The sequence below is a fragment of the Xiphophorus couchianus genome, chromosome 4 (genome assembly GCF_001444195.1).
Source record: "Xiphophorus couchianus chromosome 4, X_couchianus-1.0, whole genome shotgun sequence".
Lineage (NCBI taxonomy): Eukaryota > Metazoa > Chordata > Actinopteri > Cyprinodontiformes > Poeciliidae > Xiphophorus > Xiphophorus couchianus.
Genome location: NC_040231.1, coordinates 20,071,323 through 20,085,674, shown reverse-complemented (window position 1 = coordinate 20,085,674; position 14,352 = coordinate 20,071,323). Strand labels below are relative to the sequence as shown.

The following is a 14,352-nucleotide window of genomic DNA, read 5'->3' as shown; positions in this document are numbered from 1 at the left end:
ACAGTTAATGATACTTAACAAGAAAGGAAAGAGTCACATGATTGTTTATTGATTTAAAAAAAAAATACTTTTTACCTTCTGGCACCTTTTGAGGCAAAACAGTATTGAAGTGAGCATGTTTAGTTGTTTTTAATATTGACAATATTAAATATTACAGTGTTTTCCAGACTACAGAGCGCATCTTATAAGCTGCATCTACAAAGTTTTTATTAAAAAAAACTGGAAACGTACATATTAAAGCCACACCCGGAGCCGCATGGTTCAAAACGTGGGGAAAAAGTAGCGGCTTATAGTCGGAAAAATACTGTAAATTATTTAATATTAAATATGAATATTGCTTTAGTGTTTTACTCTCCTGAAAAATATGGCTTCTGTGTTCTGTGGTCTATATATCAAATGTGTTGGTTTATTGTTATTTTTTTAGGTAGATTTCTATTTTGGAAAAAAATAAATAAAAAATTGCATGTAGAGAAATAAAAAGTAAATATGTATGCAAAAGAATTCAGGCTTGGAATAAATAAATGCTTTGGCTGCAGTGAACTGAAACATTTTTTACAGTATTTGAACTGTAAAAAAATCATGTTTTTTAGAACATGATTTTAAAAAACCCTGTTCGGTCACATTGAAACTTTTGGATTACCAGCTTTATGTCTTACATCTGTCAGCATCTGAAAAAAGTATTGTAATAAGAACATTCCTACTTGCATGGTGTCACAGTACTGCTGTTTCTGGCTGTGGTTCAAAGCATTTGCGTGGTCATGCTAACCTACCATTGCTGCCATCTTTCTCTGTCTTAATGATGAGTAGAAACGTAATGTTCGGTACTAATTTGATAAATCAAACTTTTCTCAGTACCTTGCTGTCCTTTGCACATATAATTTGTAAGACCTGGTTAAGTGTCAAAACACCTGACAGACACAGAGGCACTGTTGGCCCTTTATGTGGCCAGAGAGACGTGTGGAAAGTTCAGTGGATCTTTTGCAGCTGTACATCAAGGCAGGAAATATTTACATTCACAGCATCAGATGAATAACTTGCCCCAGCTTGTAAAAGCCGAAAGACAGCATGTGTTTCATTTTGCTGACAAATGTTTTCATTGGGAGACGTCCCAGATCATTCTTTCCATCACACACATCCTGCTGTGCACCGTAAGGAGAACACCTCACACGTTCACTGATGATTTGCAAGTGCCCAAAATTCCTTTATGCAAGGTGAAACGTTCAATCACAACTAAGTAAAACAGCAGTCAAGTTGGATTTTTGTATGGTTTTATCCACAAACTGCTCCATACATCATCATCCAACACTTTATATTTATTATCTGTCAAATATACTTTTCAAACACAGAAATCGCAATCCTTGTAGCTTGAATAGAGCAGCAACTACTCCGATAAAACTATGACGTACTTTCAAAATAACACATTAGTGCGCCAATTCTGTCACTGAAAGAAACCCAAAATGTCAGCAGATGAAAAAAGACAGATGTTATTGATTAAGCACTTTCAGGGATGTAACTTAAGCATCTTGTGGTTCTAAGCCGTCATCCTGCTGAAGATCGATTCATCGCCTCTTCATTCAAAGACAAAACTCTCATTCACTGGGCCTCTTTCTTTTCTTCTTTAGCAATCTGAGCTGCAAATCAGAAATAAATATGCATTAACTCATTAAAATATATTAGCAATATATTAAATTACAAAGAAAACTGCAAAACTGAACAATCAGCAATTTAAACTGATTGTTTCTTTGCCCCTTTGTGTTAAAAAAGAATGGAAATTTACAAATTAAACCTGCATTAAGTTACTTTTGGTGATTTGGAGTAAAATTAACTAACTCTATTCAATTGGTATATTTAGTATAGTACATTTGAGGATATTCACCTTGCCTCTACAGATAAATTTCACTGTTCCATATTATTATTTTTTAAAATATAAAGTCCTAATTTTCTGAATTAATTTTTTGCAAGTCTGTAAGTTTTCTCACAAGAAGACCTGCAAAAACTTTAATCATGTTTTTGGTAATATGGAAATTTGAGACAGGATGTTGCAGATACTCTAATAATTCATATATGACTATAAATCATTTATTTTCTGGACCCGTTTATTACTCTGTAAAAAAAACGGGTTACCTTTACATGGATGGCAACCAGCATGCCACTTACGTCGGACCTCCAGTTTGCACTCCACCACATCCTCGCCCTTGTCGTTGACAGCTTTGCACATGTACACGCCGCCGTCGAAGGGACATGGCTTACGGATCTCCAGCGTCAGAATACCTTGCTTAGACAGCATCCGATACTTGGCTTCATTGGAGATGTCCATTTTGTTTTTGTACCAGGTCACTTTGGGCTAATGAGGCAGAACAAAACATAACAGTTATGTGATATTTTTACACTTATATTTAACAATATTATTGGTTGAGCCATCATTGGTTCAATCTAACTACAGATTATGCTTGGTTGTAAATTTGTTTTAATTAAAGTGATCATAATTTGTTAATCTATTATTAATTCCATTTGTTAAGATATATTTTTCTGTTGCGAGTATAAGTCATTTTGAATAAGAATTGTTTGGTCTTCACAGTTTATCCGTGCCCTGAATTGCATAGTTTTGGTGTTTCAATGTCAAAACTAAATGTTTGTAAAATATTTTAATCACTTCTTTAACAGGAAGCTGTGGAAGATGAAGTATTTGGACCAGATAACCGTAGAAATCCCTAGCAAACCCTACTGGATTGGTACAGAAAATGAAATTTACAGACTAGCGGGTACGAACTAGGCCTTAAGCTACTTATGCTGGACAGAATAGATATGTGTCCTCACTAAATTGACTTCAGTGTCCTGAATCTAAAATGACAATATTTTTGTAATTTTTTTGCTGTTGTTGTTTTTCTATCCATAAAAAAATACGCCTCACTCTGTGCGTTTGTATATTTTCTTTCCTCACAGCTTAGCACCAATATAATGTGGCTGCTGATTTCCTTAGATGAACTGCTCTTTACTAATTGCTACGTACTGAATTAATTTGTTATTGATTGGATTTGATTTAGATTTGTGTTTGACAGGATTTTATTTAAAGTGAATTTGACTGAATCAAAATTAATTGCAGTTTTTTTTCATATGTATATACATTGAATCTAATTGTCTCATTAAGCACCCAGAGATTATTTCTGCTGTGTCCTTAAGCTCAAGCAATAAATTAAATTAAATTACCAACATCCTTTTTAGTCAATTACAGAACCTGAGTTTTTGTGAACTAATTTGAAGACACATACCTTTGGTATTCCTCGCACAGCACAGCTGAGAGTGGCGTTGTATCCTGCTATTATCGACCGGTTCACTAAAGGATGTGTGAACTTGGGAGCCTCTGAGAAGTCATGCTCCCTGTATGCGGGAGATTTGTAGTCAATACCTGCTGAGACACACAAAGATTAGGTAACTTTTTTCTTCTATTGCATTCTTCTTGTACTTCCTATCATTTTCCCCGAGTTCTAAGACAGAGCCGACCTGATTTCTGGATGAACACACTGTCCTTTGTGGTGAGTGGCTCCAGGCTGAGGCCCACCAGGTTGATGGAAAACACGCGGAAGATGTACTCATTCCCCATGATGAGGTCGGACGCCACGCAGTGTGTTCGTCTGTAGTGATCATGGACTGTAAACCACTCCTTTATGTGAAGCACATAAAATGCTTCAATGCGATTTGATAAAACTAAATAGGTCCAAAACATCACTTCTTATCTGTCTGTCCTTTACATGTGCAATTTTAGGGATGTATTATTTCAAATGTTTTTTGTTCTTCTACTGAACTTACAAAAGTAAGAGAAATCGGAAGAAGACAAAAATATATCTTAACTCTAATGAAAAATGTGGGAAAAACTTCCACTTGTCTTCATATTGTTGCAGAAACCGAAGGCGTTTTGGTACAGGCTATTTCTTAGATGCAGGATTGAAACAGGATATGAGGCAACCTTAAAGCACATTTGACCTCAGTGCTTTTCTCTCTAACATGAACCAGGTAGACTTATTGGTAACACGATGACCACCACCTAAAAGCTCATTGTGTTGGAAGTAAAATTAATTTGATCTAATAATGACTGCGGTGAAACAAGAGCTGACCGCCATGCTGGCTGGCGAACAATGTCTCTGCGTCACTGCACAGGCTATCTAGACCGGGTCAAGGCTGAGAGGATAAGATTAGGGCATTCCTGGGTAACATTGTTCTTGGCAGCTTGAGGTGGAGGACGGTGGCAGAAGGAGATCTTTGCCAACTGGTTCATCATTACTGGTGGACATAGTGGACAGCATGTTCGGCATTGGATAATTGAAGAATAAATCTCTCTCTCTCTCTTGTCCTCTTACTGTAAGGAAGTAAGTGGTAGTTTTTCTATTTAAATAGTATTTGAGTGTCAGTCTGTCCTTTCTCTTTTTCAAGGGGCTGTTGCTACTTTACTTGTGTTTTTTTAAAATGTTTTTTTTCTAATAAAAACATACCAAAAGCCATACTACAGAATACTTGTTAGTTTTGTTTGTGTTAGGTGTCTTAGTAATATGACCATTCCTTTTAGTATTTGTTTTTCCACTATTGAAGGTGTTTGTCACAATTACATGTGAGCTAGATTTTTTATTTTTATTTTTACCCCACCAGGGGGTCTTTTGTGGGCTCTAGTGTCCCTTATATGATAGTAGGCTGACAGGAAACGGGGAAGGAGAGGGGGGAAGACATGCGGCAAATGTCGTCGGGTCCGGGAGTCGAACCCGCGACGGCCGCGTCGAGGACTCAAGGCCTCCAAATATGGGTCGCGCTAACCGCTACGCCACCACGGCACGCTGATGTGAGCTAGATTTTAAACATCCACAATTATTGTACATTTTATCATATTAATAAACAGGTGGCGCTGCGAGACCAGTGATATCCTTTATGACAAACAAACAAACAAATAAAGAAATGACATTTTAAATGTCATTTTAAGTAAATTACATTTTAAATAACAGGAAAACATTATGTGAGTAAGCAATACACAAAAATGATGTACTAAGCTTTATGCTTTGTAGATCTAATTGCAATACAATAAAATATTCATTTCAACTTTACTCTGATGTTTTCAACCTGGTCAATATAACAAAGAGCATAGATTCTCACCATGGTCTTCTTGTCAGCTTTCTGAACAGTGTAGCCACTTATTTCACAGTTGCCATTGTCCTTTGGTTGCTTCCATTCCAGTGCCACATTAAACCCCCACACATCAACAATCTTCAGGACCTGTGGTGGCCCCGGGAGATCTACAGGGATAGTATCGTTTTATAATGACTAAGAAATAATTACAGAAATTCAGTCCAGCTAAACTTTAGATGCTGTCCATTAACTAACTCACCAACAATCTGCAGCATGACTTTTGCTGTGTCTTCCACATTCTCAATCTGCACTGTGAGATCGTACTGGCCAGAGTGCTTTCTCTCCGTCTTTCGGATGAAGAGGATGGAATCGAAATCGCTGTTCCTCACGCTTGCGATTGAGGGCTCCAGAGGTTCTCCGTCTTTACTCCACGTAACCTTTGGCCTGGGTTTACCCTGCAGACAAAGACAAGACTGAGCTCAAAATGCAGCGATGTAAAGCTTTAAATGACACTTAATTAAGCATTACCACTACAATACTGTTTAACAAAGGCTGACAAAATAATGACTCCTAATATTTGATAGTTGTTTTGTTAAAACAAAATACTAGTCTAGTGCAAGGATTAAAAATTGGATCTAAAACATTGTTTTGTTGCAACTATTAAAGAATGAAGGGAGTTTCTATATGTGTTCTGAGGACTGAACCATCACGAGGTGTATCACATCCTGGTGTGATAGCTGCTCTGCTCAGGAGAAGAGAGCTCTGGAAAATGGAAGGAAGCGAGCTCAGACGATCACTGGGACATTTCTCTCAGCAATCTGGGACAATTACACCACCCAGCTGTCTCATAAAGACAGAACGCATCATGAAAGACTGCAATCAGCCTGCAACCTTTCTTGCAAGCCTCCAGCAGGGGCCACCGAATTCAGGGACTTTTTTATCTCAGTGCTCAGATGAATTAATGTACACCACTTTAAAATGTAAAGTTCACAATGTGCAATTTTAATATTCATCACATATAACATGAAACATAATGTGTCCCACACACTAATGTGCAATACATGTGTAACAAGTCATTGTTCACCCCACGCCTACATGCACATGTTACTATTATATATATATATCTTATATTATATTACATAAAGACTTTATCTTTACACCCTTCTTGCTCCAGAATGTGTCTGGCCCCTCGGCACTGCAGAACAGGACATTACCTGTCCGGATCACTACAAGAAAATTTACAAGAAACAGAAACATAAAATATAGGGGACCTAATTCAAACATCAGACTGATCCCCTGCCTAAAAGAACCCCAGACTGAAGATTTCTTGGCCTCCAAGTCACTTAAACTAGCTCTTTTAAATACCAGATCTCTCTGTGCTAAAGCTCTATTAATTAATGATTTCATCACTGAGCATAATATCGATGTTATGTTTCTGACAGAAACATGGTTGAATGATAATAATGAATCGATCGTACTAATTGAATCTGCGCCTCCTAACTACAATTTCTTCAATGAGAATAGAAAACACAAAAAAGGAGGAGGCGTGGCTTCAATTTTTAAGAATACCATAAATTGTAGTAAAATCTCTTTGGGTCATTTCACCTCTTTTGAGTATCTTGGAATTGAGGTTAAAGGCCGCAAACGAACTTTGACTGTAACTCTATACAAAACTCCAACTTTTGTGGAAAATTTCTTTACTGACTTGAATGAACTTCTATCTCTTATATGTATTGATTATGATTGTTTAATAATCGTTGGTGATTTCAACATTCATGTTGACAACCCCCAAGACAGAGGGGCAAAAAAGCTCGCTAATATTTTAGAGACTTTTGGTCTAACACAACATGTCAAACAAGCAACACACACTCAAGGACACACACTGGACCTGGTTATCAGTAAGGGTGTGAATATTTCCAATGTCTCTGTAACTGATGTCACCCTGTCGGATCACTTCGCTGTTATTTTTGAAAGTTCTTTATCTTTTAACCCACTTGGACAAACAGCAACCATCACAAAACGTTCTCTCACTGAAAACACAGCAGAAACTTTTAATCAAATCTACTCTTCTTCCTAACCCTTAAGCTGTAATGATGTAGATAAGTTGGTAAATGATTTTCAGTCTAAAGTCTCAGATATTATTGATTCCATTGCCCCAATTAAAATGAAGGTTGTGTCTGGTAGGAAGAAATCTCCATGGAGATATACACAAACAGTTAGATCTGCAAGACAACTCTGCCGCAGGGCAGAACGAAAATGGCGTAAAACTCAACTCCACGTTCATTGTGACATATATAAGGAAAGACTACGTAACTATCATTTAACACTAAAACATGCAAGAGAGGCTTTCTTTGCAGATGTCATAAACAAAAACATTAACAATGCTCGAGCTTTATTTGCAACAGTTGACAGAATCACAAACCCTCCTGCGACGTTACCACCTGAATTCCAATGCATTGCCGCCTGCAACCAGTTTTCCAGCTTCTTTTCAGAGAAAATTCAAAAAATCAGAGGATTAATCTGTACATCCACTATAAAGTCAGTACCAATGCTGTGCCCAAACAAAACAAATACAGGAAAAATGACCCAATTTCAACTACTTAATTTTAAAACCTTAGAGGAAATTATAAGTCAACTAAGCTCCAGTTCCTGCTGTCTGGATGTTTTACCCACACATTTCTTTAAGAAAGTCCTGCCTGTTATTGCTGATGACCTGATCCAAATAGTAAACTCATCGCTCTCATCAGGCGTTTTCCCCCAGGCTTTGAAAACAGCAGTAATCAAACCACTTATAGAAAAGAACAATCTGGACAAATAACTACTGCAGAATTACAGGCCGATCTCCAACCTCCCATTCATCAGCAAAGTTATTGAAAACGCTGTGTGTAAACAATTAACTAGCTTCCTAACGATAACCAACCTCTTTGACTCCTTCCAGTCTGGTTTTCGTGCTCACCACACCACAGAGACCGCCCTTGTGAAAGTGTTCAATGACATCCATATAAATACGGACTGTGGCAGAACCACAGTGCTGGTTCTGTTGGACCTCAGTGCAGCTTTTGACACTGTTGACCATGACATATTACTGAATCGACTGGAGAGTTGGGTCGGACTCTCCGGTCCAGTGCTTAACTGGTTTAAATCCTACATAAAGAACAGGAATTTCTTTGTTTCAATTGAAAACTTTTCATCAAAGAGGTCAAAGGTCACATGTGGGGTACCCCAAGGTTCAATCCTAGGACCCCTTTTATTCAATATTTATATGCTCCCACTAGCTCAGGTTATAACAGGAAATAATATTAGCTACCATAACTATGCAGATGACACAGCTCTACATTACGATGTCACCAGGTGACTCAGAGCCCATCCAATCACTGAACAGATGCTTAGAACAGATAAATGTGTGGATGTGCCAAAACTTTCTCCTGTTGAACAGAAACAAAACTGAAGTTATTATTTTTGGACCTAAAGAGGAACGATCTAGAGTTATAGATCTAGAGTCAATGCACAGCTTCAGTTATTACAACTGAAAACCAGCGATCAGGCCCAAAACCTGGGAGTAGTGATGGACTCTGACCTGAACCTCCAGAGCCACATAAAGACAGTTACAAAGTCGGCCTTCTATCACCTGAAGAACATTTCCAGAATTAAAGGACTAATGTCTCAGCCAGATCTAGAGAAACTCATCCACGCGTTCATCTTCACTCGTATTGATTATTGCAACAGCGTCTTCACAGGTCTGTCCAACAAATCAATCAAACAGCTGCAGCTGATCCAGAATGCTGCTGCTCGCATTCTCACTAAAACCAGGAAGATAGAGCACATAACACCAGTTTTAAAGTCCCTCCACCGGCTCCCTGTAGCTCAAAGAATAGACTTTAAAATACTGTTGTTAGTTTATAAATCACTGAACAGCTTAGCACCACAATACATTAAAGATCTGCTGTTGTTGTATGAACCTTCCAGACCTCTCAGGTCTTCCGGTTCTGGCCTGCTCTGCATCCCCAGAACCAGAACCAAATGAGGAGAAGCAGCTTTCAGCATCTATGCACCACAAATTTGGAACAAACTTCCAGAAAACTGTAAAACAGCTGAAACACTGACTTCTTTTAAATCTCAACTAAAAACCCACCTGTTTAGAATTGTATTTGAAATGTAATCAATTACAAATTTATGGATGGAACTTGACTTAATGCTTTGTTTTGATTATTGATTCTATATTGCATTGTGATTCTGTGTTTGTAATGATGTAAAGCACTTTGAAATGTCTTGCTGCTGAAATGTGCTATACAAATAAAATTTGATTGATTGATTGATATCTAGACTCTAGAATTTATCATAACACTAGACAATGACTCCTATTGTCTTTAATAATAATATTTACTAGCTGTCTGGGTGGGGAGGTATTTACTGTTTTTTGAACATAATAGTAAAATTTAAATGTAAATCACCTGGAACGGGATCATAATGTTAACAGTTTCTCCAACTTTCTTGATGAGGGTTTGCCGGAGATTTCGTGGAAGCCAAATCTTTGGGCGCTCTGTTGAAAACAAAAGACCAAAGTGGGCAGTCGGACATTTTTAGGAAACCTGTGAGGCTCATAGGAGGACCTTTAACTCGGCATGTCTTGAAAATAGACAAATACCCTAAAACAGTCACTTCACTGGTGATTTAATAAACTCTTGTCATTACTGTTTAGTCTTTACCTAATTTTAACACATCAGTAATCTCAATCATCTGTTTGAATACATGGGAGTAAAAGCTGAAAAACTAAATTGTACTTCCTACAGTAAAAAAAAAACAACCTTCATTATTGATTATGGATATTGTCCTTCAACACTAAAAGAATACTCCTTATATCTCATTTGTAATATTGTGCACTGTATTTTTTATGTCTATCAGACTGGTACATTTGTTTTTCCAAAGGTCCAACTAACCAATGAGATTAAAATCAAGAAAAAAATATCTGAAATTAGTCAAGTAGTTAATTAAAAAGGAAAAGGTCTGGTAAGTCACAATAAAAATATCAAATCGGATGGAAGGCTGTGTTCGGCAAATTTATCCATAGCTGTATAAATAAACTGAAACTGAGCAGAAAAAAAACAAACACTGTAGCTTTGGAAAACTTTGGGAATGATTAAATGTGTCCCTGGAGAACTCAAAACACCTCACAGATTCCTGGTTGCTCCGCTTACATAAAGCAAAATGAGAAACTGAATAAGCTTAGCAGGGACGTCATAAGAATCCACTGTAGAAATACTCACGCATGATCTCCCTGATAGTCACAGGCTGTGCCAGAACTGCCGGAGAACTGGGCCCTGCCATGTTGTAGGCCCTCACTCTGAACAGCAGTTTGTCTCCTGTGGTCAGGTTCTTGATAGTCATCGATGATCTCTCTGTAAGACCCTGGTTGGCTGGAATCCATTCATCAGCTGCCACCATAGAGGAATACAAGTCAAAGTCGCATAATTGTCATGTTTGCATTATTTATTTATGAACATGAGCTGAACAAGTTGTGCAGCTCACGCGCCATTTTGCTGCAAGTATTCCATTCGGGAGATAAACTCTAAAATAAGCTGCCCTTATCAGAAGCATGCAGGTGGCAGCACTTACTGCCTTCCTTGCAGTACTCGACCCCATAGCCCTCGAGCTTAGCAGCGCCGATCCTCTCCGGAGCTCGCCACTTCAGTGTGATAGAAGTGTCGCTGATGTCTTCAACGTGCAGACCGATGGGCTCGCTAGTAGGGGCTGAGAGAGCGGCAGAGGGTAGATAAAGAGCCTGCTTAGGTGGTTAACGAATTAAAGCAATAGGTACTAAATGAACACCTAAACAAGTGGATGAGTTTGATTGACGCCACTAACATGCCTGCAGAGCATTCAGCCATGTATGAATGTCTGAATCTCCCTTGAATTTATTGGAATTTTTTTATTCACATCAAAATGAACAGGAGAACTAAAGACTAACGTGTTGCCTTAACATGCGCGTGTAACCAGGTGAGCATGCAACACAAAGTGTACATTTGTTTCAGTAATTCTAATGAATAAATGGCAGCACTGGAGAACAAACTCCATTGCTGATGATGCAAATGCATCATCATTATTTCTTCTTTTTGGTGTCTTATGATTTTGATGTTGCAGACGTTTTTGGATATTGATTTTTATGTTCAAACTAAATGTGATCAGAGAGACAAATGCAAGTAAAAATGAGAGCAAATGAGGCAGCTTGAATCTACATAAAGTTACACCAGACGTGGCCATTGATGTCTTTACATGTGTAAAGTTAAAACCCCTTAAAAAGGGGCACCTGTGAAAGTCATAGTGTCGACTGACTTGCATGATTTTCATCTCTGTTAACGAGTCACTGGTTACACACAGCGGGTGGAATCAGCCAGCCTGTTTTTAAGTGGGACACCAGTTATCTAACAGTCTGTTACCCTGTAAGCCTGTGAGTGGCGCCTTCTTTCATGCAGAGAAATATGAGCTCTCTGTCTGACCTGCAGTTCACTGTCAGACTGAGGTCTAAGTGCTTGCTGTGCTACGCGTCTAGTGGGGATAAAATGACATGATTTTGATGTGCATAAAAAGACCTTGGTTTATTGGTTACAACCACGCAATGCTCTAACTGCAGAGGTGCCAAAAGCAAACCACTGTTACATCCCTTTGAAACAGCTTGGCCTCTTATTTGGGCAAAACTCAAAAGGTGAAAGTGCATTATTGATAGGGAAACAGACAAAGCATGTGATGGATTGCTAAATTGAGCTTTGCATGTTTCTGGAAGCTGGTCATAAGGCATCAACTGATTCTTTTGTTTTTCAAAGTGTTATTGTTCTGTCAGCTGAGCCAGTCTAGACAGGCAAATGGAGTTACAATGACCTGAAACCTGTTTTTATGCACTACTCGATACATAATCAAATCAGTTACGATTCATAACAACCTTAACCGGCACCATCAGCTATAAAACTCAGATGGAAAGAATTTTCTTGTAGTTCAGCTAACATTTTAATATCACTATCATCTGGATTTTAAAACACAAACACTCCTGCATTGTTTGGCAGGTTGAATATAAAAGCAACAAGACAAAACTACACCTAAAGATAATAATTCCTTCTGCAAACATGTTGTCTGCAGCAGATACCTTGGAGACCACTGTTTCCTTCCCTGCAGGAAAACTTGCACTCCCTCCTGCTGGCTTCTCATTGTCAGCTGGATCTCCCACCTCCAGACTGAAGGCTAACTCTGCAGGGGGTGCTGTTGGTGATAATCTCCTGGCTGCAGGAGTTAAAGAGCTCTTGGCTCTGTTGGTTTCTTCTTCTGCTTCCACAAGCATCAAATCCTCCACTGGTTTCTTCTCTGCTACCTTGGGAAGCTGAAGTTTTATCATTTTTCCAGTGACTGTATGGCGGCTTATCAAGCATGTTGTGTGTTTCGTTGTCTGTTTTTTGAGTTCGTCTTCTCATTGTCTCTAACAGTTCCTTTAGTCTTTTTGCTGTCTTTACTTTAGAAAGCAAAATAATCTTGGACTGATTCTGAATAAGGAGTTACTCAGACTACACATAGCAAAACTATTAAATTAAGATTTCAGCAATGTTTTGATAGGTATGATTGTAAACAGCACTGCTCTAGATATAGACAGCCTTTCAACCACAAGCCCCCGGTTGAATCTGTCTTGTAAAATAAAGAGTCTTTAACTGTCCATACTGTGCAAACATAAACATATACACCATGATGACTCAAATTATCAAAATAAGGGATTTCAGGAGGAACAGAGAGTAAGATGAATCATGTGCATGTTAAAGCTTCATGATTTTAGTGGTTCTTTTAGCATTAGTCACAGAAATGTTAGCATTACACAGTGTTAATTCCTCTTTTGGGTATAAAGCAGGGGTCTCAAACTCCAGTCCTCGAGGGCCGCAGTCAGGCAAATTTTAGATATGCCTCTGCTGCACCACACCTGAACAGAATAATTAGGTCATTAAGGCTCTGGAAAACTGATCTACACAAGGAGGAGGTCATTGTCAAGAAGAGAGCTGGATCCATAGCGATGGATTCCAGCCACCCGGGCCACAGACTGTTTGTGCCGCTGCCATCAGGCAAGCGGTACAGGAATATACGGACTACAACAAATAGACTGAGAAACAGTTTCTTCCCCACAGCCGTCAGAGCCATTACTCCCTGCCGTCCCCCCCTCCCACACATATCATAACCTCGCAGTCACACATACATATCCCCCACCCCCACACAGCCATATTGTTCTGCACTTTGCACTGTTGCATCATCTGTACTTTGCCATAATTGGACCTGCTGCTACTTCTTTGGTGTGGTTGAGTGCCTTTAGTTAATTTAGTTGTATATATTGTTATTATTATTATTGTGTGTTTGCTTATTTATACTGTATATATTTGACCTTTTGCACGGGAGCTGCAATGGAAATTTCGTTGAATTCTGTTCAATGACAATAAATGCTATCTATCTATCTATCTATCTATTAAGTCATTTCATTCCAGTGTTTTGTACCTGTGGCACATCTAAAAACTGCAGGACTGCAGCCCTCGAGACCTGGAGTTTGAGACCCCTGGTATAGAGTAACCACTCTGTGGTTATCAAACTAATCAGTTAGATTAGTTAACTAACTCAGTTAGATCAGAGTTAGTCTGATCCAACTCAGTTTAGTTAGATCAGACTAAACTGAGTCTGATCTAACCACAGCAAATATTGCTGCAGCAAGACACAAGATTTCTAAAATCATTGTATGACATTTGAAGAAATCTCTTTTGTTCCTCCTGTCTTAATCAAATTGTCTTTATGACAGACTTCCAACAACTAACATTTAGTAAACATATGAGGTAATTTATGTATGAATAAAAAGAAAATTACTTGGTGTGAGATTCCTAAAAACACTCACCCACTGGCACGAATGGTTGGGAGGCTGGACTGTGATGAGACATGCCAATGTTGTTGACGGCATAGACTCGCATCTCGTATGCCATGCCTTCAATCATGCGCCTGGCCTCAAAGGTTGTTTCAGGGTATGGGTCAAAGTTCAGTCGCATCCACCTGTAGCTCCTCAGTTTCTTCCTTTCCACGACATAACCTTAGCATTCAAGAGCAGCACATTATATTCCTGCCTATGTACATGCAATATAAAGCATATAAAACATTTTACTACACCCATTTTTTGAGCAAAAACACTCTTTCCACGTCTGCTTCCGTGTTCGGGGATAAGCGGCCCGGTCACTTCCGGTC

The 14,352-nt window shown here is 38.6% G+C and overlaps 1 protein-coding gene across 3 annotated transcripts in view; it reads right to left on the bottom strand.

Moving 5' to 3' along the window:
• Nucleotides 1–1,248: 1,248 nt before the first annotated feature.
• Nucleotides 1,249–14,352, bottom strand: part of mybpc3 (myosin binding protein C3) — a 34,391-nt gene continuing 21,287 nt past the window's right edge. For all 3 annotated transcript variants that reach the window (XM_028015356.1, XM_028015357.1, XM_028015358.1), the window contains 10 exons: nt 14,012–14,200; nt 10,723–10,857; nt 10,374–10,541; nt 9,561–9,649; nt 5,369–5,564; nt 5,137–5,276; nt 3,502–3,661; nt 3,270–3,406; nt 2,158–2,344; nt 1,249–1,631 (listed from right to left, as the gene is read on the bottom strand). In XM_028015356.1, coding sequence (XP_027871157.1) covers nt 1,594–1,631; nt 2,158–2,344; nt 3,270–3,406; nt 3,502–3,661; nt 5,137–5,276; nt 5,369–5,564; nt 9,561–9,649; nt 10,374–10,541; nt 10,723–10,857; nt 14,012–14,200 — 1,439 coding nt within the window. In that variant the 3' untranslated portion in view covers nt 1,249–1,593. The remainder of the gene's footprint in view (nt 1,632–2,157; nt 2,345–3,269; nt 3,407–3,501; nt 3,662–5,136; nt 5,277–5,368; nt 5,565–9,560; nt 9,650–10,373; nt 10,542–10,722; nt 10,858–14,011; nt 14,201–14,352) is intronic.